Source organism: Buteo buteo, chromosome 23 (assembly GCF_964188355.1).
Source record: "Buteo buteo chromosome 23, bButBut1.hap1.1, whole genome shotgun sequence".
NCBI classification, from domain to species: domain Eukaryota; kingdom Metazoa; phylum Chordata; class Aves; order Accipitriformes; family Accipitridae; genus Buteo; species Buteo buteo.
The window spans coordinates 4,486,755-4,514,452 of NC_134193.1; the positions used below are offsets into that span (position 1 = coordinate 4,486,755).

The window sequence follows — 27,698 nt, forward strand, 5'->3', positions numbered from 1 at the left end:
CTAATCTGGGAATTGTATGCCAGGAAACACACACCCAGCCGACCTGCCGGAGACAAAGCCTCCAGTGTACGCACCAGCTCTCCCCAGGCGTTCCTCTGGACGGCTTGGGGCTACTTCTGAGCGGTCTCCAGCGCGTGAGGCCTCGCTGGTTCCCTCCCCGGACTTGCCCGAGGGTCAGGCACCTGCTTTGGCTGCAGTGTCAGAGCTCGTTCCTCCCACGAGCGGACAGGGCTCCCGGCCTGGCATGGCGTGGGATGCTCTCACTGCCATCTCGTGCTCCTGCCAGTCTCTGGGGCACATCGCAAAATGGGGCTGTAGCATCTAAACTCTGCTGGCTAACCTGAAACCATGGCCGTGAAAGAGATGAACTCCCTGATCATCTCTGGGCTGTTTACTCTGGACCCTAGCGATGGCAAATTAACTACAGCCATCATTACTTTCTTGCTAGATTGATTTAGCAGATCTGTCCTGGCAATAGACCCTTCCCATGATGCTTTCCTGGGTACCAAAACTCTCTGTCCTTGACACATCCTTAGAAGCCTTGAGCTCCAAATAGACTTGACTTCTGTGTAAAACGGTCTGAGATTTCCCGAAGAAAAGTGCTATATAAAATGTAGGTATTATTAGCAATCTCCCTCTGCCAGGTCATATGTCAAACACCAGCACAAGGAGGTGTTAGGAGGAAGGGTTTGCCTTGGCTGAGTCATTTCATAGCAGCTTGTTTCAGGGTTATGTGCACCTCTTTGGGAAGCAGCTGGTGTCGTCTGCTAAATCAGGTCTGGCAGAAGCAGCAGGTCATTTCCACAGCATCCGAGCATCCCTGGTCGGTGCGGTCCTTGTCCCTGTGCTGTTCCCACTGCGTAGGTGGGAAGTGGAGACGCCTACGCTGAGCCGTCCTTGGCGATGTTTGGGGCAGGCCGGTGGAAATGAGCTCGGTGAGTTGTTCTGCTCTACCCTTTGAGGGCAGAGTCGGGCGCGTTGCCTCGACGAGAAGCTGCACGTTCACGTGATGCTCCCACATCCTGCTCGATGTATTTTGAGAAGGTTGTTTACAAACACCGATGTGGTGCTAGGGCGAGCGAGGCTGCTCACAAATCGTGTGAGATAGAAAAGCCTCTGCAAACCTCATTGTCTTCCCATGCTCTGATAGAAGATGACAATCCAGCGCTGGAGTGCTCTAACTGCTGCGCCTGTTCCAGCTGCAGAGATGGATGGGCCGGTGGGAACGCTTTGGCACTGGGAGGCTCAATCCAATTTCCTGCATCGTCCTGTGCTTCGGTGCAACCTTGTTCTGAGATGCGTGGTCTTGCTCTGCTTATTCTGCATCTTCAGTAGCACCACGAAGCCCCAGTTGTGGACTCTTTTGTGTAAGATGCTGCACCAACACGCAGTAAAATAAATGGCTGGTGCCTGAAATAATTTCCAGTCTGAGATTTCCAGGTCTCACAAAGCTGTTGTAAAGTTGCATTACAAATGTGAGATACTCGGATATTACAATGATACGAGCCAACATAATAGAATATTTTAAATTAAATATTCATCTGGATCCTCAGCCTGTGGAAGGGATAGAGCTCTCCTGGCTTCTGTGGACTCACACTAATTTATTTTTTATTATGACCCATTTGTATTATGATGGTGGCTGGGAGGTTCTAGGAGATCGCCTCCAGCTTAAGATCCCATTATTTCAGGTGCTCTAAAATCACAGAACAGCTCGACAGTCTGTGCCCCAAATTTGAAACCGCTAAGGATGTAGCCTGGTATTTTTCAGAAAACAAACCTGTTCTCTAACACACACAGCACTTCCTCCGCGCAGGGCGTCTGCACAGGCACGGACCCTTCCCTGGCAATGCAGACGGGCCTCAAAAGTCCTCTCCTTCTGCTGATGGTATCACGCTGGCCAAGAAAGAGATTGTCATTTAATCAACAAAAAGCACTTACAGCCCCGGTCCAGACGGGAGAAATATTTGCCAAACAAAGACTCTATTTTCAAGGAAATCCTCCAACTTCTGCATTGAATGAGAGAAATGATTCAAGCTCTGGAGGCAAGCGGCCCGAGACAGCGTGGGTAGGAAATTCTCATGTCACGGGCTGAGCGGTTCTGCCTCATCCACAATGGGAGCAAGGGCTACTTTGACAAGCAGATGTAATTCCTGCTTTACATTCAGGAAGGATTTGAATCCCTTTGTGGATGTAGGCTACAGATACACCTATTTTCTGTTTGCATCCCTCCATAGCCCTGCCAGAGGGATGCCTCAGGCTTGTGCGATGGGGCGAAGCAGCAGAGAGCCAGGGAAACCCCGGCACGCTGCCGGCAGAGCCCCAGAGCTGCTCCTGGCCGGGACGAGGAGCAACAACTGATGGTTCGACCTCACCAGAGAAATCCAACGCAGCATTTCCAGCAAGCGTGTCCTGCACAGGGCTGGGGCCAGCCACTGCAAAGCGGTTGCGTGCTGCTCACGCCTCCGTCCCAGCAGCGTCGGGGCATTTTGCTCGCCAGAGCCATGATTTTGATCAAAGGAAACATTAGTCATTGGAGACTTGAGCCTCTGGTGTTAAAATTAAATGCTAGATGTTAAGCTGGCATCCATGATAAAGAAAACTCCGCTCTACCAGCACGAAAATGCTTTGTGTCCCAGTTTAAAAGTCCGGCGAGGCAATTGCATCTTGCCTCTCTGCGGGCTGTTCGTTAGCTGCGCTGAACCAGCATTGCTCCTGGGACAGCCCGGATGGGTTTTCAAGCCATCAGCTGCCCAGTTACAGCTGCCTTTCCACGGCCCCAGCCGAGATGCTGATGCCTTCAGAAATCGTGGCCCAGCTGCTGCTCTGAATCAGGCAGGAAGGAGCTGCGTCTGCCGCAGCATATAAAAGAGCTTTTGGGTCTGTTGGTGGTATATAAAATGCAATATAATGTTACCTATAATTTTTAAAGCCAGCTCCAGTCCTGCAAATAAAATTCCTCTATGGTTCCTTTTTTCTTTTCTTTAACAGCTATAAACTCTGCCCAACTATTCCTCTTCCCTCTCAGCTGGTGACTGTCTTGGTTTATGGCATCATCACAACCTCCTGATTGATTTACATGTAAAGTCAGTAAACAGTCGCTCCCACCCTCTCCAGTCCCTCATCCCAGGACTCCGTGGCTGCTGGGTGACTCAGCAGTGTGGAGCACAAGCGTGACTAACTCTTCCCTCTACAACAAACAGGGATTTTGGGTCTTTGTTCAATGCATTCCTCTGTGCTAGTGGAAGCTGCCTAACGAACCGCCCTGGCACAGCAGCGTGACTCATCCCAAGGAGGTGCACGCCAATCTCCGGGACGCGAGGATGTCCGGGTTCTCCAGCACCGCTTCTGCACGTATCCTGCTCTGGGAGCTCCAGCCGGACCGATGCACGTGGCCGTGCCGGGCTAGAAGCAGGTAGAGCTGCCAGCTTTCTCCTGCCCTCGCCATGCCCGGCGCTCCCTTGGTCCCACCCAGCAAGTGTTATTCTCAGAACTGGATGTGGCCAGTCCCTTGAAATCAGATCGCAGGCTGGTTGTTATCAGTCCTTCTGGTGCTGTTTGGACTGTTTCCTTCCCAGTAGCTTTTGGACCCACTGCAGGGGTTTGTTGACCGCAAAGTTGATTGCTGCTGGGGTTTGCATCCAGCCTCTCTTCACCCCCCCAGCATGATGAGATGGGCTTGGGAGCGAGGATGTCCCTCACCTGGGACATCCATCACCATGAGGGTGGAAACGTGTCCGATGAGGCACTGTTACCGTACACCCCATCTTTCCTTTCTCTCTTTGCTGAGCAAATCTCAAGTGGGAAAAAGCCGAGAACCTGATTCTTTGGTCCAGCAACACCCAAGTGTGTGCGGGGAGGTGAGCCCACCCCAGCCCTTTAATTGCAGTGGTGGGTGGGGAGCCTTTAAAGAGGAAGCAGCTGGGGTGGGGGGGGAATTTCCTTCTGGAAGCTTGGGCTGATGCAGCTCTGGGGACCGATGGAGTCTGTGGTGCCTGACCACGGCAGGTCCTGCGCTGTGAGTACTTATGCTGGCGGGTCTTTGGTAGGCAGCTGGTGCATTTGGGATTTGCTGTATTGGGGCCCGTGCAAGAGGGATGTCAGCCTGGAAAGCTGCTCCCCCTGTGCTGGGCTTGTCTGAGAGCGAAGGGAGAGAGGGAGCAGGGAGCTTGCCTGGGGTGAAAGCAAAAATGTGTTTTGTAGCCTGGGCTGGTAACTTGTGGGGGTGTCCCTCTATGCCCAGCCCTGGCAGCCGGTCCTGCCCTGTGCTCCTGCTGCGGGTTTTCTGCTGCCCTGAGCTGGGTTTAGCTCTGCCCATATGCAGCCCCCCTGGTCGGGGCAAGAGCTGACCCCCCCGCTCCCTGCGCTCGCCTCCCCGCACGGTGCCAATGGCTGGGATCCCCACGCTGAACGGTACTGAGCCCTGCGTGGGACCTCGCTGTATCGAGCACCTGTGTCCCCCCGTGATGGGGATGCTGTGACCCCAGCAGGGACCCCGCCAGCAGCACGGCAAGACCCCACTTGCAGAGCCAGCCCTTGCCATGCTGCACGCCCAGAAACTCTCCCGGCGCCCTGCGCTGCAGCCGGTCCCCAATTTGAGGTGACAGCAGGCTGTGCCGGGTGCCCGGGGCACCACTCTTCACTCGCAGTGCTGGGTTGGGGGTACAGCATGGCGTGGGATCTCCCTTGCCATGGGACGCACAGCTGCCTGCACCGCAGCATCACCCAGCACGCCCCGAGCATCTCCTTTGATCTCCGAGGCATAACACCCGTGCAGCAGCCTGGCCGCACTCGCAGCGTGTTTCCTTTCATTGTCACATTAAGGGAACCCATAAAACCGACTGCAAGCGCGGGCTGCGGCGGTCGGGCTCCTGCAGGCAGGGCTGCCTGCGTGCTCCTTTCTCAGCACGCCCTTGCTGGAGGGGAGCAGAGCCTGCTTGTCCCCCCCCATCCCTTGGGGACATGACCGGTGTGACGGAGACGGTGGCCTGGGCCAGACAGGGAGGCAGCTGGTCCTGGCCCTGAGCCACATGGTAACCCAGCCTGTCATTCAGCAGGAAAGCATGTGGTTATCTCAGCGAAGACTGTAATTAGGCTGATTGGCACTAACTTGTCTCAAAAAGCTGGGGAGGAGGGAAGAACCTCAGATCAGCCATTTTATATGAAACTTTGCAGGGAGAAATGGAGGCCGGGGCAGGACAGGTCTGTAGTGGGAAGCCAGCTCCTCTGCGCTCTGTCCCTTCTCTCCGTGACATTCCCACAGGTCCCTGCGCCCTTCAGACCCGACCCATCCCAAGAGGAGCTGGACTGGGTGCAGTAGTGCACCCTGTCAAAAGCCAATTCGACAGAGCGTCCCCGTCCCCAGCTTGGAGGCAGCGGGATGGAGCTGGAGCCCGTCCTGTGTCCCAGCAGCGCGTGGAGGTGGGCACCGTGCCCGTCCCGGGCTGTAGCTGGAGAGCATTTTCCGTCCGCTCTCCGATAAGATGTGTTGTTCATTCATCGCTGCATGTTGACCGCAAGCCAGGCAAGAGGGCCTGCGTGGTCCACTTGGAGGCAGAGGAAATGCTGCCTGACGTGGTAATCCATCTCCAAAAGAGCTATTGAAAGAAGAGGCTGTGCCGCTGGCTCCTCTGTGCTGGAGCGTGGTTTGCAGTGGATCCCTCTGGATTTCTTCAGGGGCTGAGACACGCTGGTGTGATCTGATTCCAGCAGTGCTCGGGGTCACTCTGGAGCTGCTGGCTGCTCTTGGAAATCTTCCCCTCGATAGGGACCGTGCGAGGAAGTCTAGTCTGGGTCCCTGCCCTGATGCGCAGGAGCGGGGAGGGCTTGGGGAAATAACAGGAGGCTTTGCCCAGGATGTAAATGAGTGTGTGCCCTCAGAGATGAGCCAGCAAAGCTGTTAGTGATGGTCTCACATGGGCATGACTGTAGTGGGCAATAAATCAGCTGATTTGGAGCAAAATAGTTGTGCAACTGTGGAGAAGTTTGCATGGTAGCCGCACACAGGCGATGAGCAAGGTGTGGGGCAGCGGACGGCTAGCTGAGCCAGGGAGGGTTGTGCAATGCAAAATCTCTTGGGCAATGCACCAGAAGGGATGAGAAATGGGGAATGGGGCTCTTCCCTCACCCGTTCTGTCCCTGCTGCCGGCTGCCATCCTGGCCCACGGCGAGGGTACGGCTGGCAGCCCCAGCTCCTGCTCCACCCCACAATTAACCAGTGTTTGCTTATTAGGGAAGCTACAAGCCTGTACAAACACTTCCATTTGCTTTTCATAAAGTGAACGTAGAAAAAAATCATGCCCATGAGGTGTGGCCAGTCCCGGCAGGCTGCTCGTGTGGGTCTGGGTCGTGCTGGGTCTGGGCTCCCAAGGGCCACTTGCCAAGGACCGAGAGTCCCTCCCTGCCCCAAACCCCCGGCCGATTCCCGTGTCACCCGGCCACATCGGTGGCTGTCCCCAGCCCCGCTGTTCTCCAGACAACCACAGCATTTGTCCCAAACTTGGCCCGGTGTCGCTAACAGCAACTGCTAATTGTTCTCTTGTTCTGTACTATATTTAATTCCCCACTATTATTTTTTCCCCTTTTAATCATAAAAAACCTAAATTTCCCTCGGGGAAGGTTATTGGCTCAAGTGTGGAAATATACCTGCAACTTGCACGGAGCTGAGCCACCGGGGCATTGGCTGTATTTTTAAATCCAAGTACAAAGTGTCTTCGATGCGAGCGTCGCTTAACCCTTCTCGGGGAGGGAGGGTGGGTGGGAGCGGGGGGTCCTTCCCCTCTTCTCAGCTCCCGCTGCTCGCCCTGCCCATCCTCAGGGTGGGATGCAGCCACCCACGGATTGGACATGTGGACAGGAGGGTGGGCAAGGACCAAGTGTGGGACTGCGGGAATTGCTCTATTTTGCCCTATTTTTCTACAGCATCCGCCTCTCTGTCTTGCCAGGGTGACACCAGCATGTGGGCATCCTCCTGTGCACAGTGGAGGTCAGTCTGAGCAGGACCGCGTGTGCACCGGCGTCTTCTCCTTCCCAGGCCATCTCCTGCCACCCCTGCGGGACGGAGGCTCAGGTTCTCCGAGGTAACCCGGAGCCTCAATACCTTTGAGGATGTGGGCCAAAGTCATCCAGTCTGAGAGCTATTTTGGGGGAGCGTGGCTGCTCCCGTGAGACCGTTCGCACAGCCACAGTTGGAGACGGCCAGGCGCGAGCGGAGGCACAGATGGGACAGGCAGGAGGGAACTGGCCCTCGTCTCTGCTGGTTAATGAAGTCACCCAAGGGGGTTTCAGCCCTGCCCCAGCAGACCTTGGGTCGCCTTTCAAATGGCTGCTGGAGGGAAGGTTTAGGGTTTGGGTTTGCAGCTCAAGCAAAGCAGATTTGGGGTCTAAGATGCACATAGCATCTTCTGCACCAAAGGAGCAATTTTTTTTTCAGTGGTAGTTACTCTGGGCTCCGAAATCCTCACCTAGAAGGAGAAACAAGTTTGAAACAACGCTGGGTTTTTTTGACAGCTGTAGCCTGGAGTCGGTCCTGGCCCAACTCTTCTGTTCTCTGTGGGGTGACTGGGGTGGGAGGATGGAGCAGCAGCGTGAAAGGCACCATACAGAGCCCGGGCAGCCTTTGTGTTGCATCCGTAGGCAGCAGCAGGGTCAGGGTGCACCCGGAGCCAGCAAGACGAGGGGGCAAACTCGCTGCCTGGCCTAAGAATCCCCCTCTTATGTGCATCTGTCAGCAAAGCCTTCCTGCTCCCCACTCTGCTCATGCACAAGGGACCGAGTGTCTCCCTTCCGCCTCCTCGAACAAAGGAAGCTACAGTTTGGTTTTGTGCTTTCTTCTTCCAAGTGGCCTCACCCTTGAGTTCCCAGCCTTGATTTGGGATGCCGGAGGAGACCCATGCAAAAGCCAGATAGGGACCTGGCAGGGCACTGTGATGCTGCTTGGGTACCACTAACCCATCTGCTTCCCCAGTCAGCATCCCTGCTTGCCATCCTCTCCATCAACAATATATTTGCTCCCAAGGCATCCGGACAAACTTAAACTCCAGTTTGGGTCCTGTCCAGCCCTGGGGGGCTACAATCCCAGCTGACCTGTCAGACGGTTGTGGCATGGTTGGGAAGCCAACACCATCCCACGCCGAGGACTGCTTGCTGCTGAGGGCCGTAGTGGGAAGGGCACGCAGGTAGAGGGGAGCTTTAGCCAAAGGAGCATCCTGTGGACAGGGCTGAGGGGCCTGGGGGAGGGAGGTGGCCCCGCAGTTTGAGCAGTTGCCTGCAAAGGAGCAATTTCAGCATGTGAAAGGAATGTGGCTCTGACCCTGCCAGAGATGGAGGCTGTGACTTAGGGATGGGGATGACTGCTGCTGGACTGACTCACCGGCTGTCTCTCCACAGCCGCTTCCTCTCCGGGAGGCAGAAACTCCCAGTTTTTATTTATCACGTGGCTTAAAGTAGGGGGTAAGGAAGGAAACACTTATTTTTAACTCCTCTATCTTCCCGGGGCCTGGGGGAGCGAGCGCTGGCACAGCGAGGTGGCCGCCCTGCTGCATGTGCCCATGAGCATCCCCATGGCCAGGGTTGCTCACTCACCTGAGGGCTGCAGACTCTTTGCAGCTCCCCATGGTATTTTTGGGTCTGAGCCCATGCACAAAATGTCCCTGCAGGTTGGGAGCAGCCCAGAGACCCTGTGCGGAGTGGGGACATGCAGGGTGGGCAGCGTGGTGGCTCACAGTGGTCGTAGCTGCATTGAGGGCAGCTGAGAACGACTGAGCCACAGGAGAAATGCATTTTTTTTTTTTCTCCTAGAAGCCACCTGTCCGTGCTGCTACCTGTGTGTTGGCAAAACTTGGGTGGCAATTGCTGGGGGTCCCTATTTGTGCCCACCACAGGGACAGAGCTGTCGTGACCCAGCTGCTTGACCAGGGAGCTGGACCTGCTTGTTGCCCTCCCAGGGCTGGAGGATGGGGAGGGTTTCATCCATCCCAGCTCCTTCCAGTGACAATTTGGAGACGTAGCATCACCATCCCCTGGGTGCAGCATAGGCAGGGGTGCACCCCTGAAATATTTTGTGTTCCCTGTCCTTGACTGAGCTGAGCTGGGACATTCAGCCCTGAGTACGGGCTGGATGCGGTGTCCACCACCCTGGTGTGGGGAGGGGGCTGCCTTCTGTCATGGGGTGGGAAGGAGACTTCAAGAGGCTTTGTCTTGCTGTTCCACATTCTCCTGGGTAGGAGAAACCAGGCCAGATGCCCGTTTGTTTAGTGCAACAGGGTTTTTTGCACTTCCAGATGATTTTTGTTTAGTGCAATAGGGTTTTTTGCACTTCCAGATGATTTTTATTGCTCAGCGCTCTGCAAACACAAGCCATCCCTGGGGTTGAGGGAGGACGGGTGCATGGGGAGCCCGGTTTGGGCCAGGCTGGGAGAGGTGGTGTCCGGCCCAGCTGTGCCCAGTGAGGCTGGTGGGACCTGTGTGGGCACTGGCATGGGCATGCCATGGTGCCCCTTGGGTGAGATGCCGCTTGTGCCTTTGATCAAAGGGGCTGATCTGTGCATGAATTTTGGTCTTTGATTCCTTGGGGGCTTGGTTTGAGCTCCTGTTGTGAAACCTTCATTTGCTTTTAACAGCAGCAAGTTTTTTTTTCTTATGATCTTCTCTTTTCCCCCTCTGTTGCTCTGAGATAAAGGCTTCTAAATTTGTCCTGTGCTGAAAACGCAGCTAATCCTGATGGACCTGAATTCGCATCTGCCCCGGAGGAATTGCACTAATTTTTTTCCCTTTGTTCTGCCAGGGGACCTGTCCGTTTCCTAGTGGAAAAAAAAAAAATCACTATTTAGGGCAAGGTTTATATTCCTGAAACCCCTGTGTTTGTTTGTGAGAAAAGAGGACAGGAGGGAAATAAATGAGAAAAGCATCATGCTTTCCCCCCCCCCCCCCCCCCCTTCCAATATTGTTTTTACAGCAGGCAAGTTTTAATTAAAGTGAGGAACTAGGACACTTGTGCTGTCCAGAAGATGCTCTGAGGATGTGGTCCTTTTCCACCAGTGTTATATTGGGAGCCCGGAGCTGCTCGCCCGGCCCTACAGCATTGGGTTGACTGTAGAAGGGTTTCTTATGGGCTGCAGGGACCGGGTGGGCTTTGGAGGGATGGGGGGGACCCCTTGCTCACAGCTCCTGGTGGTGATGGGTGGGTTGGGTGCTGGGTGAACCCTGTGGCACTGTCAGGTCAGACAGGGCTGGGGACAGCGGCTGGAGCGTCACCCTGGCTTAGGGGTCCCGGGGGAAAGCTCCTGCGTTGAACAGGGGGAAGGTTTGTGCAGATGTGGCGAGAGGATGGCGAAGCGGGTATCGGCTGCACCGGTTTGGGAGCGGCAAGCTGGCAAGAGCCAGCTGGGCTTCAGGAAGCCTCGAGTGCTCGCCTGGGGTGGAAAAAAATCCAGTGAGAGCCGCCTTGTCCTCACCTGGGGCTTTCCCTGCTCCGGGCGGTGCAGGATCTCCGTGTCTGGCCCGCGCTGGGGGAAGCGCTGGCCCAAGGGCAGCTCTTGGGGTGCAGGAGCGGGGATGGGGATGGGGAACCTGCCGCAATGCGAGGAGGAGGATGGAGCGAAGGGTGAGAGCAGGTCCTGGGGTGGCAGGAGGAGGGGGCTGCGTGGGACAGGGGCTGGGTGGAGGAGCTGGGAGCCTCAGTTTCCCTCTGCCACGGGTGGGAGGGTGCAGGGGGCGGGGAGCAGGTACATCCCAACTACACGGCTCCTCGCTTTCAGTGATGGATCCCGAGTGGGGCCGTGCTCGCCTTTGGCTCGCTGTGCCCACCCTGCTGTGTGGGCGTGGGGGGGGACACACACACACGACACAAACACCCCGCGACCCCCATCGCTCCCGAGAAAGCCCCGGGATGCCTTTTCCCAAGCGGTGGAGCCCCGGCCGAGCGAAGCGAGTTGTAAAGACCCCGACGGGGCCGGTTTGGGACGGGGGGGTCCGTCCTGGGGCGCAGGGACCGAGCACCCCGGGGGGGGGGGGGGGCGAGATCCCACCCGTGGAGCCCGGGGACAGTGCGGTGCCCCCCCCCCCCGAGGCGGGAGGCGGGTAGAGGAGGGTGGGGCCTCTTTTTGGGCATTCCCCCCCCCCCCTCGGGGCGGCTCCGGTTCTCCTCCCAGGCCAAAAAATATTTGCATGCTTTTTCGAGCAAGACTTCCTGCTCGCCCTCCATTGGCTGCAGGTAGAAAGCTGGGCAGAGACGGAGACACGGACAGCCGGACAGATCTCCTGCAAACCTCTAACTGAGCTTCATCCCCCTCCCCATTCCTCCTCTTCCTCCTCCTCCTCCTCCTCCCCGCGGCCGCCCGGCTCCCCTGGCTCCCTTCCTGCCCAGCACATGTAAAAGTTGTGCGTGGGGCTCTCGCTGCCGTCCCGCTCCACGTTTGCTGCTCGTAGGGAGCCAGGGAAAGCCGGGTTGGGATAACCCCCCCCCCACCCCCCCGGAGCAGGGTTGCCCTCGCCCCATGCTGGATTTTGGGGAGGGGAAGGGGACTTCGAGGAGAAGCGACGCCGCACCGGTTCGAAGGCAACCATGAATGAGATGTCAAGTTTCCTGCACATCGGGGACATCGTCTCCCTGTACGCCGAGGGCTCCGTCAACGGCTTCATCAGCACTTTGGGGTGAGTGAGATGTTCCCGTGTCTGCCCGCCAGCCAACCCGGTCCTGGGGACAGCCGGCCACCACGGTGGGATGGGATGGGACAGGATGGGAAGGTGGTGCTGAGCCTCAGCCCGGTGGGAAAAGGGGCCGGAAAGCTCTGGGTGCTGCTGCAAGGATGGGTGCAGGTGCTGGGGAGGGCAGGATGTGTCCCTCCAGGCTCTCCTCCGGGTCCGGTCACTGCCAGGGGCGGGAGGTGGCCCTGGAGGGACCCTGAAGCCCACCCTGAAGCCCACCCTCTCCAGCAGCCGTGGCCAGAAACTGTTTTTCCCCCTCATAGCATCATAGAATCATTTAGGTTGGGAAAGACCTTTAAGATCATCAAGTCCAACCCTCAAGAGGCTGGGGGAGACGAAATGGGCTTAAGCAGCATAAGGGGTTGGTGGCATTAGGAAAGGGTTGTGCGTGTGGCTGCGTGGGATGGTTTGGGCGGCCGGGATCCTTCCTGGGGCACGGCGTGATTAAATGCTTCCAGCCCTGTCCAGTGTGGCTGGAAGCTGCCGTCCCCTGGGACAGGCAGCAATGGCTCTTGTCCCCAGTCAGGGTCCCCCACACCTGGTGGTCAGCAGGAATCGCTGCAGGGTCACCAACACATGGGTGCCCATGGCCACCAAGTGCTGCTCAGGACTGGAGGGACCAGGGCACTGCCAAGTCCTGGCTGAGCCAGCTCCTTGCAGCCTCCTGGGCATGTCAGCATGGGTGAGGGGATCGCACAGCCTGACTTGGGGAGATGAGCGGAGAGCTCGGGGACCCATCCCTTGTCCCTCCTGTTTCCGTGCCAGCCAACGCTGGTGCGAAAGCAGCATCAGGGCAAAGCCAGACCAAGACCTTCAGTGATGCCCTTCTCCATCCACTGGCTGCTTGCTCCCGCTGGGAGTGTTTGTCGGGCAGCACGGAGATGCTGTGTCCCCGTGGTGGTGAGGGCTCTAGCAGGGCTGCTGGATGCCCCTGGGCATGGGTAGGTTTTTTTCCTTACCCCGAAGCAGGGACCCAAACCTCACCCACAGCCCCAGGCGGGTGGACGTGGGTCTGTGCCAGCGCGCCTGCCCCATGCTGCGTGTAGGAGAGGCTGAGCTCAGCCAGGAATGCTGACTTGGATGGGATTCCTGGGGCAGGAACTGCCCGGCTCTATAATCTGTGATGAATGCACTTGCTCCCACATGCCTATGTATAACCGGAGATGTACATACCTTCGCCTACACGTGTTCGTGCACCCAGCGCTGGGCACACGCAGCCTCTGGGTTAATGCCCACCGAAGCCTTCCTCCCAAGTGGCAGCGGGATGCTGCCCAGAAATGGGCTGCTGGGTGCAACTGGGTGCAGACCAGGGCACAAAATCCCTGTGCGTGCAACTATACGGTGTTGGGCAGAAGGTCCCGCACGTGCAGGATGCAGGCTGGCTGTGCCCAGCCCTCCCTGGATGGGTGAGAGGACATCCCCATGGTCCTTTTTGGAGAGGTCTCCTTGTAGCTGGCCTGCTCTCCCAGTGCCAGAACCATCCCAAGGCAGGGGCTGCAGCCTTGGCAGCTCAGCGCTGAGCACCACTCCAGCCTGTCTGTGAAATCGGGTCTGGAGGAGGCTCCGCTGGGACCCAACACGGGTTATTAGCCCACGCAGCACGTCCCAATGGCTCACCAGGAGCTGAATTAAGAGGTGTTTAGACTCTTTGGAGCTCTGATCCCTTTGCATCTCTGGCCCCCAGCTCCCCCTTTTCGTCGGGTGCTTCTCTAGACTTACTTCCAAGGAACTGAAAAGCAGGGCTTGCTTTGAGAGCCTCTTCTCCCAGGCCCCAGCACAGCTTTTGCTGGGCAGCCCCACTTTCCCGGGGTTTTGCTTTCTCCGGTTTTTTTCCCGCCCTCTGAAATTGTTTTCCCTTGTGCCCCATGACCTGGAAGACCCAACCACACCTTAAATCACTCCTGCGATAAGGGACTGGGTGACTCACTGAGAGTGCTTCTCCCTAGCCCTCCTGCCACGGCTTGGGACCTTATTTAGCTCATTTGCAAGGCAAATAACTCTGCCAGCCCCATGCCGGGTGCTGTGTGCCCAGCTGAGCACCCTGCCAGAAGCGCTCCCTCCATTGTTCTTTGCAGAGGGACTGGTTTTGGCTGTGGGATCGTTGGTCTGCAGTGGGATCCTCTGTTTATACGGGATGATACGGAGTGTCTGGTGCTGGTCACATTAAGGGATGTACCCCAATGTGCTGGTGCTGTGACATCCCTGTGCTAGTGTCCCGGCAGGGCAGTGAGCTCTTCCCGGGAGTGCTGCTGGGCTCCCCGGAGTATCCTGGCTGATATGGGTGTGAATATCAGCTAAATACCAAGCCGGTGGTGCTTACAGGCGGTGCTGGAAACACGGGCCTCTGTCCATCTGTGCTCGGGACGCACCGCTGGCGGGAGGCAGAGCGGAGTTTGGAGTCGCTTGCACCAAGCTCCTCCGTAGCCGTGTTTGCAAAATGCCCGGAGAGGCTGAGGAAGGGGAAAGGGGTCTGACGAGAGCACGGGGAAGGAGTAGGGTGTGTGCTGGGGATGCTTCCTCCTGCTTGGATCTGCTGCAGCTCATGCTTCACCTTAAACCCATTAACCCCAGTGCTTCGTCACTGGTGGTGTCTGGCCCAGAAGCAGCGGGTCTGGGAGCCCTGCTGCTCCGGTGCCAGCGTGAAGCCCTGCCCTGGTCTGCGGGGAAATGGGCCAGGAAGGGTCTTGTCCTTCAGAGGGACTGGGTGCCATCGTTTGCAGGAGTTTGCCAAGCTCTTAGCAGCTCTGCCACGAAAGTGGCAGCTTTCCTTTGAGCCCCCGGGTACCTGGGGGTACCTGGGGGCTGGACCAGTCACTTGTACAGCACCAGATTTCCCTCACGAGACAGGTGTCCCACGGTCAGTGGGATGCCTTGAAAAGCAACAAGGAAGCAGCATCAGGTCCCTTATTAACACTAAGTCTCAATTTATTTTACTTATTTTATTTTACTTTATTTTATTTTATTTTACTTTATTTTATTTTATTTTACTTTAATTTATTTTACTTTATTTTATTTTATTTTACTTTATTTTACTTTAATTTATTTTACTTTAATTTATTTTACTTTATTTTTTGAAGTGCTTTCCTCCTTTTATACGGGAAACTTGCCGAGGATGGAGGGGGTTGGTGGCGGAGGTGGGGGGAGCCCTGCAGCCCCCCAGCTGAGCCTCCTCTGCTCCCAGCCCCTTGAATCCCACTGTCGAAGGCCCCCGGGCACAAACCCTTCCTCCTGCACACCCTCTCTGCAGTGGGCGTTTGCTTTTAAGGAGGAAAAACATCCCGCTGAAGGGTGGGGAGTACTCCTGTGTGCTCAAGTGCTGGGTTAGGTGGGGGAACACTGAGCCAAAATACCCAAACTAGCTAAAACGCTGAAGACAGCCCAAAAGGAGAAGGTTACTTACAAAGTCCCGCGGGAAGGCAGGGTGAGAGCTGGCCGCTGTAAAGCAGCAGCACCCCGAGGTGTCGGGGGAGTTGGGGTGAGGGCAGCCACGCTGCGGGTCGCATCCCTTGGCCGTGCCGCTCAGCGCCCTGGGAGCAACGCGGTCCCTCGGGGGAGATGGGGGGACGGGATGGGTGAATTGGAGATGCCAGAAGCGGTTTTGGGGACATGGGAAGGTGCCCGGGAGGACTTTGTGAGATGCAGGGTGGTTTGGTCTTGCCTCTTGGCTCGATTCGAGGCTACTCCCGGCTTGGAGTTGGGGAAAGGCTCTGCGAGGCTGCCCAACTTCACCGCCGTGGCTTCGCTGCTGCAAATTAAATGTGTCTGAGGAAATGGCAGCTTGAAACAATTTGGGACAAAAGCAGCCGCCTGGGTCAGGGATGCGGGGTTGGTGCTGAGCAGCAGCTTTGCCTGGGCATGGCACCCCACCACGGGGAGCTTGTATGTGCAGCTGCTTTGCTGCTTAGGGACTATCGCTGGTAACTCCTGGGAGATCTGTGCTCGGGGAGAGGGAACTTTTGGGACTGGGTCTGGGATGGGGGGAACAGCCGCTGACGTGGAGTGCCCTGTGGGGATCATCCAGGCAAAGCAAACCAGTGGCCAAGCAGGGAAAGGAGCTCAGAGACCTTGATTTGGTTCCTGCTCCAGCGTGATGGATGGGGTGATGCTGTGAGCCCTGGGAGACGCCGCTGTCATGAGTGTCCCCATCTTATCCTGTGTCCCTGATAAGCCAGCACTAAATGGCCGGAGCCAGAGAGGAGCAGAAATGCAGTGCAGGTGCCTGTGCTTGCCAGGGGGATGTGCTGCCCCATCACTGCCATCCCGGGGGGCTGCCAGCACCCACCGGGGTCTCGGGGACCAGCACTGTGGGTTTGCAGAGGGGAAGGGCCGGTGGCAAACCTGCCTGAATGGCAGTTGGCTCTTTAAGGTGAAATAACACCTTTGATAGCTGTAATTTTGATTGCAGGTGGATTTTCAGGGTGGAGCAGTTCAGGGAAACACAGCTGGTTAAAGGGTAACTCCAGCTCTGCCGGGTCAGGACGAACTCGTCTCTGCGGGGAGACGCATGCGAGGCCAAGAGCAGCTTCCTTCTCCCGGCACCGGGAAAGCAGGAAAAAAGCTGCATTTTTGTGGCTGCCCTGCATTCACTCACTTCATTTTTATTCCTCCCCATGGGCTCAGTGCCCATCCTGCACCCCAAGCTGGAGGGGCTGACCTGGCCCCATGCCCAACGGTGAGCTGTCCTCCTCCTCCTCTTCCTCACCTCCAGGGCTTGGTGGGCTTTGTAATGGGGTGCTCCTGCCTGGGTTGGGGATCCCCTTCTCCCAGAGCATTCTTTCCCTGTGCATCCCTGGACCACGGCGTGCCGGAGCTCCCCTCGGCATCGGGTGTGCCGTGGCCGGGGAAGACTCCTTCCTCTTCCTCAGCCCAGGTTCAGCGTTGCAGGAGCCGTGCCTCCACGTCAGCCCCAGCTGGCCACTGTCCCCAGGGAGGCTCAGGGTGTCCGACCGCCGCGGATTGCAGCGCTGGACGAGTTGCTTTTCCCCTGACCTCCAGCGAAGGCTCTGCCTCGCACGAGGCCAAGCGTGCTGGCCCCTGGCCAGGGAATCACTTTGTGCTCCATATTTTAAAGCATGCAGAAAGCCCCACTGGAACCACGGCGATGACTTGCACGGCTTAAAGCTAAACAGATGCTCGCCCGTGCTTTGCTGGGCTGCGGGCAGCAGGCTCATCGATGCACAGGATCCAGCCCCTCGTGCTCCTTGGGGTTAGTTTGAAATGGCAAAGCATGAAGTTTTCATTGGTACCTCCAGCCTGCTGCTTCACTCAGGATCTTCCTCCAGGTGCTCGGACACCAACAGCCCGTTTTCTCATTAACACCTGAGAAATGAAAGCCGTGCTCCGCGTGCCCGGCGTCCTCCCCGCAGCTCGGCGCGGCAGCGAGTGCCCGCGCGTCCCTGCTGCTCTAATAGCAGAGGGAGCTCCGCTTTGTCCCATCCCGCTGCGGTAATGCCGGTTATTAGTGGAAGCGTGTCTTGGCCGCAGCAGTCACCCAGGTGACTCATGTCCACTCTGTCAGAATCCTTTTATTTTCAGCAATTTTTAACTGAAGAATGTTAGTCCAGAGTATCAGTTTAATAAAAATAACACTTTGCATTCCTGCAGAGCGTGTAATCCTAGGATTAAAGATGCTGAAGCGGCCTTGAGATCATTAACTAATTAAGACTTCCAGCCTAGCAGGTCACTCTCTCTAATCCTGCCTGGCGAAGCGGTAACGCGGGGCATGGGGAAGCGGCAGGCGAATGCTGCAGGCAGAGCTGGTGTGGGTGGGAGGCTCCCGTGCTGTCTACTTTGTCACTGAAAATGGGCCACACAGGTCAGGTGTTTCCTCGGGGACCCCCTAGCCATGACGGTGGAGGATTTTTAATTTTTAAAGTGCACACGTGAATTAGGCCCTCTGCTTTTGTAGGCACTGGTGAGAGCTGGGCATGTGCCGAGGGTCAGTGCTTTACTCCGTGAGCCTGACCCGTGGGTTGGTCGGGGCTCGGCCCTCGGTGGTCTTCACTCCCAGGAGCATCAAAAGTGTTTTCCTCCCTGTCCCCCCTCAACGTAATAGTAATAGAAACCAAAACCACCTACAAGTGGCACCAGGGCTAGGCTGAGGCTTTGCATATCTCCTGTGGCCTGGGACGTGGTACAGTCCCTGTCCGCAGCTGCCTCTGCTCTGCTCTGGTTTTTCCTCTCTTTACCTCTTTCCCTACCCTCCGGAGGCTCCATGCCCCGCAGGAGTTTGGGAACGTGCCTGACTGCTTCCCTGCTGTCCTGGCCCATGGAAAAGGCATTGTGTTTGGGCAGCCCCTGGTCAGGAGCCCAAAACCCCCTGTGCTGCTGACCACGAGTGTGTGCAAAGCCAAGGCAACCCTGTCTGGCGAACAGCTCACCATGTCTTTACTGAAACCTCATGGGGTTTAGTTTTCTTTTTACAATCTGCTGGGTCTTTGCTAATTGTTTTGAAGCTAACATTGCCACCAAAATCATTAGAGAAATTGCTTTTCTCTCTTTATTTGAAATCTAAGGTTAATCTCCCCCAACCCTGGAGCTTTAAAGAGAGCAGGGTGCTGGCGGTGGGAGCAGTGGCAGTGCTGGGTGTTCAGAGCACCCTGCACCTCTGCTGCCGAGGACGCAGCAGCGCTGGGGTCCCCTGGGTCCCAATCCATCAACGTGGAGGCCAAATTCCTCTCTGCCGAGCTATTGAAAGGAATTTTCCCCTCCTCCGCAGTGGCTGGGCTGGGTCTGCGAACGGGATATCTCTCTCTTTTTGCCAACCCTTTTGCAGTACAGCGTGTTCATCTCCAGCAACGTTTTGGCTGTTTGGTTTGCTGGGGGGCTTGAGAGTCCTTTGGGGAGCGGAGGAAGCAGCACGGGCTCCGCCGTGCCCTTTGCTGCCGTGCCACATGCGCACACCTCGTTTCTCCGGGCTGCGTCTTCCCTCCTGTCCCAGGGACAGAGCTGCCCCCGTGATGGATGCTCCCTCCCGGGATTCCTGCATCCACTCGCGCACTCACCGGCTGCCTGAATTCAGCCTTCGCAGGTGGGGACACGCTTCTCACTTCCTCACCCGGGGCAGGAGCGTAGTTTCTCTCCCTGCATTGCTTCCCAGGGGCTGGGAGAAAGCGGGCGAGCGGGTACAGCCTGTCTTGCTGGAGCACCGAGTTCCCTTGAAAGCCTCGTGGGACCGTGCAGGCGAGCTCTGGGTGGCCCCGGTGCCGCAAGCCCCTCGGGCGATGCTTGTCCCTCTGTGCTTTGGGCACCGAGCAGAGCCCCGTGCCGGTTTATGCTTTGCTGTTCTTGGTAACTTTGAAAAGCAACGTCCCATCCATCCCGAAATCGGCCTTTGCCACCAAAGGCCAAGCCTGCAGGATTTTGCTCAATGCTGGGAAAACAAAGAGGTGAGCAGGGAGGAGACACGCAGCCCTTTGCATCTGATGGGCAGAGCCAGGGCCTCTGATCAGATAATAATTAATAACTGGTTTTGGGGGGCCCCTGCCACCTCCATCTGTAGCACTTACACCCTCCATGTCCCGGTTTGGGGGAGCTCCTAGCCGGAGAAGGAAAACCATTGAATGAAAGTTGAACTCATCACATTTTTGCCAGATTAGCAGTGAAATAACATTGCAGCCAGTGCACCGCGCCGGGGTGTGGATCCAGCTCAGCCGGGAGCTGGCCAAGGCAGGATTCGCTCCAGCGGGACGCGGGCATCGGAGCCTCCCGCATGGGTCACCGAGCAAAGGGCCCGGGAGCGTGGCTGACGTGAAGCATCGTGTTTCTTCGCTGCCGATTTGTATCTGCCTCTGTTTGCCCTGAGGGATTGGGATGGATAACGCAGGTGAAAGAAATGGCAGGTGGTGGCGAACAAGGGGCGACGTGTTCGGAGCAAGTGCCCGAGAGTGGCTGCTTGCTCCAGGAGCTGCGCGTTGTCATGCTAAATATTTATAGAGTGCAAATGGGTGGGAAACAGGAGATGCAGCTTTTGATGTTGCTTTGGGCCAGGTGACGGTAGTGCAGTGCTGTGGTTTGTGGCGAAGCCGCTCCGCTCGCTGGGGCCCTGCTGTCATCTCGTTGACACCCTGTTCCTGCTTTTTGTCCCCCTGCAGGCTGGTGGATGATCGGTGCGTGGTGGAGCCGGCCGCTGGTGACCTGGACAACCCGCCCAAGAAATTTCGAGGTGAGACTGGGACCGGGCTGGGGCAGCTCCATCGCTGCCGTGAGCAGCCTCGGGGACGATGCTGGCCCTGAGCATCCATGCCAGGGATGGGGACCGAGGTCCCAGCTATCCCAGCTAGCCTGGGGCTGGGAGGTGCTGCTTGTCTTTTGCAGAGGAGCCCAGAGCATTCTTGGACAGCCTCCATAGGCTTGTTTCTGTGGCTTGGCCAAACCACCTACCCTCCTCTGTTTGCCTCTGGGGGCATTTATGCATTTATTGGAACCACCTCCATGGTGGGATTCTCCTTGGGACCTCTTAGTCCAGCCCTAAGCAGCAGGGGTGGCTGGGAACTGTTGTCTGCAAAGGTGGGCCTGGTCTTCCCAAAATGCATCCCTAGGGATGCTGGCAGCTGGGTGTCTACCCACCAGGAGCCAGGAACAGGAGGGGACAGACAGAGGGGCAGTTGCAACAGGCAAACTATTTCAAGGCAAGCCTGTTAGCACGCAGCACTAATTACATCTGCTGTGCTTGGCTGCACCTCAGAGAGAGCTGAGGGATTAAGCCACCCGTTTATGAGGCAGGCAGGGCTCAGGGAGAGACGGTAAATCCCGATCTATCCTGGGCCATCACATTCTGTGCCGTGTTGTCTCCTCCGGTGCTAGGGGCCGCACTCCTTATTTCCCATTTGGGCAAGGGGCAGCCTCGGGCAGGAATGGGCAGGAGCAGGCAGCCACGGCCAGGTCCAGGCGGAAAAGGGATGAGTCAGTGGAAGCCGGGGCAGCTCCTGGCCTGTGGAAACAGTCTGGAGAAGCCAGGACGGGCTGCTGGGAAAAGCAGATCGTGCCTCCCGCTTCCCCGATTTGCGAGCCCTGGGGCCGGTGAGGTGGCCTCAACCTTCGGGCTCCCCAAGGAGCAAACGGCTGCGCCGAGCCCATGGGCTCACATCTCTGCCCTATGCTGCACCTACCTGGGAAATGCTATTTTTGTGCCTGGCTGCCCCATGTGCTCCACACGCTGCCAAATGCAGGGGAAGAGCCGTGTCCCAAAGAGCATCCCGGTTGGATTTGAGTGCCCGGTGCATGGAGCGTATAGCTGGGGAGTGTACATAGAGCTGTGCTGTACAGTGAGAAATTTCCCCAAACCAGTGATAGCATTGTGTTGTTGGATTTGGGGATTGGTCCAGGGCAGCCATTCCTTTCATCCCAGCTACTGTAATTTCAGGCCCCTTTTTAAAAAAATCTTTTTAAATATTGGCTCTCCACTCTGCTTTGTGCCTCCACCTTTTTCTCAGAGTGGCTTTAACATCCCACAGCAGGGTGCCCTGCAGGCACCCTTCCCCACGGGGGTCCCACCCCACGTAGCAACCACCTTCTCTGTGGGAGCTGTTGCCACTAATTGGTACAAGGGGCTGATTAACGAGCCATCTGACAGCTCCCCAGAGTCCTGCAGCCCTGCACAGACCGGGGAGGACATCGGTGGACTTTCACCTGGGGCTGGATGGGAAGAACTGGAAGCAGCTGCGGGGCGGCTGGTGCAAACCTCGTCCCAGCAGCCACACCGTCTCCCTGCCTGGACATGGGCGGGTGTTGAATCTCTTTTGCAGGCAAAGGTCTGGTCTAGACTCAGCCCCGCTCCATGCAAACCCTATCAGGATATCCAGCTGCTTGTTTTAATGGCCGGAAAAGTAGCGGTTTGCCTTCTCGATAGCTATCACCGCGAGGGAGGTAAAAACAACGGGCTGCTGCTGTTTCCCTGCAGCAGCAGCAAGAGGCTTAAGAGGATTTTCATGTGCTGTTGCCGTCCCCATATCCTGTGGCCGGACCCTGCCCTATCCTGCGTTGCGGTGAGCCGCACACGGGTTGTGCCGGAGCCCGGCTCAGCTTCCCGGTGGGAAAACAGGACCCTTCTCCCGGAGTCAGGTCCAAATGGTTTTCTGGAAATGCCAAAAGGCAAGGGACGCCTGGCTCGGTCGCCTGCATCGCACCGGGGCTCGGTCCTCCGAGAGATGCCTGGCACCTCTCAGTTATTCGCTTTTTTTTTTGCGATTTCTTCCCCCCTCAAGGTTCTTCCCAGCCCTGCGTTCAGGCACGTCAGGAAAAAAGCAAATAAAGCACTTCAATCCTGTGCTGCGCAGGTGCTGCGATGGCTGCGAGGGGAGCAGGCAGTCAGACCCCCAGCCGTGCCGCTGCCCTAAATGCCCCGCTCCCCCCGCTGCGGGTTTGCAGGAGGTTTTGCCTCCGTGGCCGTGCTGGGTCGTGACAGGTCGGCTGAGCATCGCTTTGCTGAATTGCTCTCGCTGGGCAGTGCTGGTGTGGGAGTTTTCCTCGGCTTCCCTCTTTGCTGCCCGCCGTCCGTCTTGCAAAAAATTGTCGGTGCTTAGGCCTGGGTGCCAAAATCTCCAGCTTCCAACACAGGCTTTGCTGGAGCCTTTCTGTGTGCAAACGGCTTCGTGCCTCAGTTTCCCTCCTTGCAAAACAAGGCTTAGTATTGAGATGGGGATACGAGGCAGCCCCTCCAGGCAGGGTGTACTTGAAGCCAGGGGTTTGATTTGCACCTATCTCTTAATAGCTATGTTGTTTTTTTTTTAACTCCCCCCCAGTTTCTAGTTGCTACCAGGTCCTTTTGCAACCTAATTAGCAATTTAATGAAAACGATTTAAGGTGCTGCAGGTGGCCCAAGTTGTTTCTGTAGCCCTGCTCAGAGGCAGTGGGAGAAGGCAGCCAGGCATTGCAGCAGCTACGCTCAGTCCCCGATTAAAAGCCCAGGCTCACGGCCTGTTTGGCATGGGATATGCCATTAGCAAATAGACCTGTAAAATGAAATGTGAAACTTGGCCTCTTCCCAGCAGCCTGAGCCGGTGAGAACTGTGCTCTGCGCTTGTTTGTTCGTCACTCCCAGGTAAATAAATACGTGCTTGCCAGCGACTCGGGACCGGGGCCAGAGATGGAAGTGATTTTTTTTCTTTTTGTGTCTGAAGTTTCTGGGCTGCTATTTCAGGCGTAATTAGGGCGATCCAGGCTGCAGAGCCCTTCCTGCCCTCGCCCCGTGCAGCTTCCAGCCCCGAACGAGGGTTTGGGAGATGTAAGTGCCTCCTCGTCTCCAGACATCTGCTCTTGTGCTTCAATTCCCAAAGCCTGGAACTGGGTGTCCACACTTTCTGCCCTCCATCCCAGCCACAGCAGCCTGGGGAAAAACAGGGAAATCAGGGCGATCTGCAGAGCACAGATACAGTGCAAGTGTTTGGAGGGGCTGGGATGCAAACCTTTGCCCTTCAGGTCCCCAAAGTGTTTCTTTTAGGACTTGAAATGCAGCTGTTGACATACAGATTTTAGGAGCGGTTGCTTGTAGTTTCCAGCAGTGGTAACTGAGGCTCCCCATGAGCTGTCACGGGAGAACAGCAGTGTGTTTGGAAAACCGGAGTATCCCGATGGCCCGGTCACTGCAGGGCAGCAAATCGTGGTCCTGCTGGCTCCTCGTGTCCGATGGGTAGGGTAGCAAGGGAGACGTGGAGACGTCTGCTCACGTCCCGGTCTCACGGTGCCCGTGTCCTGCCGGCTTCCCTCCCTCCCTCTCTCCCTCCCGGTGACATCCTCTTCTCCTTTGGTACAGCTGGGCTTCATCAGTATTTTTTCTCCCCCTGAAGTTTTCCTTCCCAAATTGCATGGCCGTTTCCGATGGGAACACTCCTAATCGTGAGTCCAAGAAGTGGAGTCACTCCTGGACTCATTATTTACCCTGATTTGAAACTAATCCACCAGCTAATATAAGGTGATGTGATCATCCACCACTCGCAGCCATGTCTCCCTTAGACCCCCAGCAGCAGACGGGGTTGTGGTGGTTTAGGAGGACCATCTCCCAGCGATGCTGCTGGGACAGGAGCAGTGTCCCAGAGGAGCACTCGCTCCTGCCCCTCGGTGACGTTGGCCCAACTGGGGACACACTGGTGGCTGGTGACCATGTGGCTGCTGCAGCCTCACGCTTGCCTTCCTCTCCTCCCAGATTGCCTCTTCAAAGTATGTCCCATGAACCGCTACTCTGCCCAGAAGCAGTACTGGAAAGCCAAGCAAACCAAGCAGGACAAGGAGAAGATCGCGGATGTGGTGCTGCTGCAGAAACTCCAGGTGAGCAGAGTGGACGGTCCCTGTGGGTTGGTGGGATGATGACATCCAAACCTCTCGCTGTGCCAAACCTGGTATGTTTTGCTTCCCAGAAAACAGCCTGCATGGAGGCCAGGACCTGCCCTGGGTTTTGCTGTCCTCAGGGTGTCCCCCTGCTCAGCTCTGTTGTCTCCTGTCCCACCACCCTCCCTTCACTGTGGACCATTAGCCACAGCCACATTTTCTAGACAAATGGCTCCTGTGGCTGTCAGCCCTTAATTAATCATGGCATATGGTGTCTAATAAGGGGGTTGAGATAGGAGCTCTGTAAGGTGCTTTGCACTGGCATCTGCAGGACTGAGGGTTGTTGTCCCAGACAGATTGGCCCCCAGGGATGCATGCTGCACCCTGGGTTGCCCTTCTTATGCAATGCTCTTATCCAGCCTCCGATGTGAGAGGCAATTCAACTTTGGATCCCGCCACAGGCTCCGGACAGCTCTTTTGCTTTCGTGCCATGCCTGCTCATGTGCCCTTAGTGCAGGGGTGAGCCCTGGGCAGCGTGGCATGGCCACGCTTAGTCCACGCTATGACAGCGTGGGGTGAATATAGCGGTGACCAAGGAGCCACAGATGATTTAATTGCTCCCAGTGCAAGGGAGATGTCCAAGGGAAGACCTGCAGAGAAGGATCCAGGGGACTGAGCAGGCAGAGAGAGGAAGGGAGGGCAGCAGTGCTGCTTTTGGGATGAGAGGTGATGTCCACCTGCCTTTCCACCCTTGCTGCTGTGCCCAGTCTTTGCTGTCTCAGTCCTTCCGATGCTCCTTGTGCAGAGGACCCCACGGCAGAGCGGGCAGAGGTGCTCTGTGAGCGCAGCCCCGCACCCCCCGCAGCACCCAGGGGTGCCTGGCACGGAGGAGGGAGCTGCTGCGGCCAGGACTTGCTCCAAAGGGCTGTGGAAGAGTAAGGCTCCTGTTTACTTCCACGAGGTTTGGAAAAGGCCCATGTTAAACATTGCATAATCGCCTCAGACAGCTGGCGAGGTCCCGAGGATGATTCATAAAACCAAAGCTCAGGAGACATTCATTAAATCATCTCGTCAGGCTTCAAGCCCAGCCCCACCGGTCCCCCAGTTTTGCCTTTGGGGAGCGAGGTCTGATGCAGTGTCCGGACAGGGCGTCCCGGCTTGGTTTGGAGATGCTGGGACAGGGTCAGTGCCTCCTGCCATGTCCAGCTGTACATGGTCACTGGCGTATGGAAACACTATTCTCCTGCTCCAGTTAGACTGTAACTTGTAATGTCGACAGCTGTACTGGCCACGACTGGACAGAGAGGCTCATTTCTGAGCCTGATTGATTGCACCTTGGTTAAGATTTGTCTTAAAGAGATTCTGAAATTTCCTTGCTCCTTTCCGCTGCTCCCAGTGTTGCCCTTTTGGCAAATGCTCCTTCGCATCCGGAGCCGAGCGCTCGGGAGCCCGGGCAGGGAGGAAGCTCTCTGCAAAGCGCTGCCCGTGCTGCCACAAAGCCCCTGGACATCCTGGCAGGACACCGGACTCCAGGCTGCGATTTATCAGCATCGGCCGCAGGCTGAAAACGTCTTCCAACCCCCGGAGATAATTTCCTGAAGCAGAAGCAGCCCGGGTCTCAAGCAGAGAAACTCTGCCCGGCTGTCCGCAGTGCCCACGGTCGCCTTTCTGAGCTTGTGCTCTTGCGCTGTTGTTTTTAAGTGGGTTTAAGGCTCGGTGTTTGCTGACTAATTGTAGGTACAGCCAGATGCAGTGCAGACGTGCCATGGAGGCTTTCCTCCTGCTCTGCTGATGTCTCCCCATCCTCCCTGCACCGTCCTGGGCTGCCCACCCCAGTGTGCATCCCTGACACCCCATGGTGCCATGGCTTGGGGACAGACCCCGTCCCATCCAAGGGACAGGTTGGGAACATCAGCCCCTGTGGGCTTGCGTGCTTGGGACAGCCAGTTCCCACTCCTGGCCTCACTGGCTTTCAGCAAGGAAGGAACTCAGATCTGGATGCGGATTTAGGGCAAGCCATGCTGCTGGATCTCTCACTGGAGCTGAGTTGCTCCATGGGGTTGTTGTTAAACTCGCAGCTCCACATCAGTTCAGGATTTCTTGGCAGCAGGTTTGTTTTCCTGATGGCAGCATCCACCACCATGGGGCTCACATCCCCAGGTGGCACCCAGAGCTGTGTGGGGATGGAGGGTTAACTAAAGTGGTGGCAACATTCAAAAGAGCAAAGGGTTTGTACTGCCACACCATGTGCCAGATGCATTCAAAGCCCCAGCATCACCTGCTCGGGCACTCACGGACCGGCTGCCCCATCTTCCCAGTGCGGAGTCACGATTCCAGCTGTGTTTCCCAATTCCTCTGCCCTCAAGCAAAAGGGGATGAAAGCAGGATGGGAAAAAGTAGATGCTCTCCCAGCTCCATCCCTCGCCACCGTTTCCCATCCCAGCTGCGGGGGAATACTGGGCTGGTGCTGCCCAGGCTGTGCCTGGGCTGGCGCCGGGGCTGTCGGCGCACCCTGGCCATTCCCAGACAGATCTGCTGCGGGAGCAAGTTCCTGCCTTGCTCCACATACGTCGACATCACTCCTCCGACTGTCAGAGCAACCGCATGGAAAATGTCTGTGGTTTTGGAGAAAGGGGCTGCAAGCAGTGCTGAGTAATCCACTCTCAGGGCATCTTGGCCAGTGGGCACCCATCCTGCTGCATCTGCTGCAGCAGGTCTGGACCTGCAGCCATCTCTGGGCAAGGCACCATGCCTTTTGCTTTTTGGTCTTGGTGCTGCCAGGAGCCCCCGGTCCCCACGGCCCTGCTGCAGTGGGGCTGAGATGGGTGCGTTGCCCCAGTCCCTGGCCTGTGCACAGAGTCCCCTTTTGGCGCTGCCCTGTAAGACCTGCTGGGATTTTGGGGGAATTTCAGTGCCATTTTGTCCCGGTCCCAATTTTTAAGTCCTCTGTTTAAAGCTTGCATGGACTTCATATGGCTGCTCAGGGCCACACCGTGGTCCTAGGCTGAGCTCTCGGATGCTGAGGACCATATTGTAGCTCTGGCCCGTGTTGTCTGGGAGACAGAGGGATGCTGAAGCTGCATCCCAGCCCGCCTTATCCTCCCCATAGCTGAGGGTGCAGGTGGCCCCTCTGGGGCTCGCTCGTGAGGAGTGAGGAGGGTGCTCCTACACTCAGCTCTTCTCCTTTTGGCATTCAGCATGCAGCCCAGATGGAGCAGAAGCAGAACGAGACGGAGAACAAGAAAGTGCACGGCGACGTGGTGAAATACGGCAGCGTCATACAGGTACGGGCTCGCTCTGCCCTCCTCTGCGCTCAGCCGATGAGTTTTGGGGGAGGATGCACAGATCCAGCACGTGCAAGTCAGGCAGCTGCTGGGAAAGGGCTCACAGGATCACTCCTGGGTATGACCAGCCCTGGGGACCGCGGGGGGCTGTACTGTCACAGCTCACCCCGGCGTTTGCCTTTCCAGCTCCTCCACATGAAGAGCAACAAGTACCTGACGGTGAACAAGCGCCTGCCGGCCCTGCTTGAGAAAAACGCCATGCGGGTGACGCTGGATGCCACCGGCAACGAGGGGTCCTGGCTTTTCATCCAGCCCTTCTGGAAGCTGAGGAGCAATGGAGATAATGTGAGCATGGGGCCGGAATGTCCCTCAATGAAGATGTACAGAAAGCGCCGTGTGTGCTGCCTGCCAGGGGTCACCTCCCTGCGGGGTGCCCGGTCTCATACT

General features: G+C 56.9%; 1 protein-coding gene across 1 annotated transcript in view; it reads left to right on the forward strand.

The window, feature by feature from the left end:
• Nucleotides 1–11,219: 11,219 nt before the first annotated feature.
• The window catches only part of ITPR3 (inositol 1,4,5-trisphosphate receptor type 3), a 43,419-nt gene continuing 26,940 nt past the window's right edge, over nucleotides 11,220–27,698 (forward strand). Inside the window, exons 1-5 of the mRNA XM_075054595.1 lie at nucleotides 11,220–11,649; nucleotides 19,797–19,867; nucleotides 23,846–23,967; nucleotides 27,165–27,251; nucleotides 27,438–27,596. Of these exons, the coding sequence (XP_074910696.1) occupies nucleotides 11,561–11,649; nucleotides 19,797–19,867; nucleotides 23,846–23,967; nucleotides 27,165–27,251; nucleotides 27,438–27,596 (528 nt within the window). The 5' untranslated portion in view covers nucleotides 11,220–11,560. The remainder of the gene's footprint in view (nucleotides 11,650–19,796; nucleotides 19,868–23,845; nucleotides 23,968–27,164; nucleotides 27,252–27,437; nucleotides 27,597–27,698) is intronic.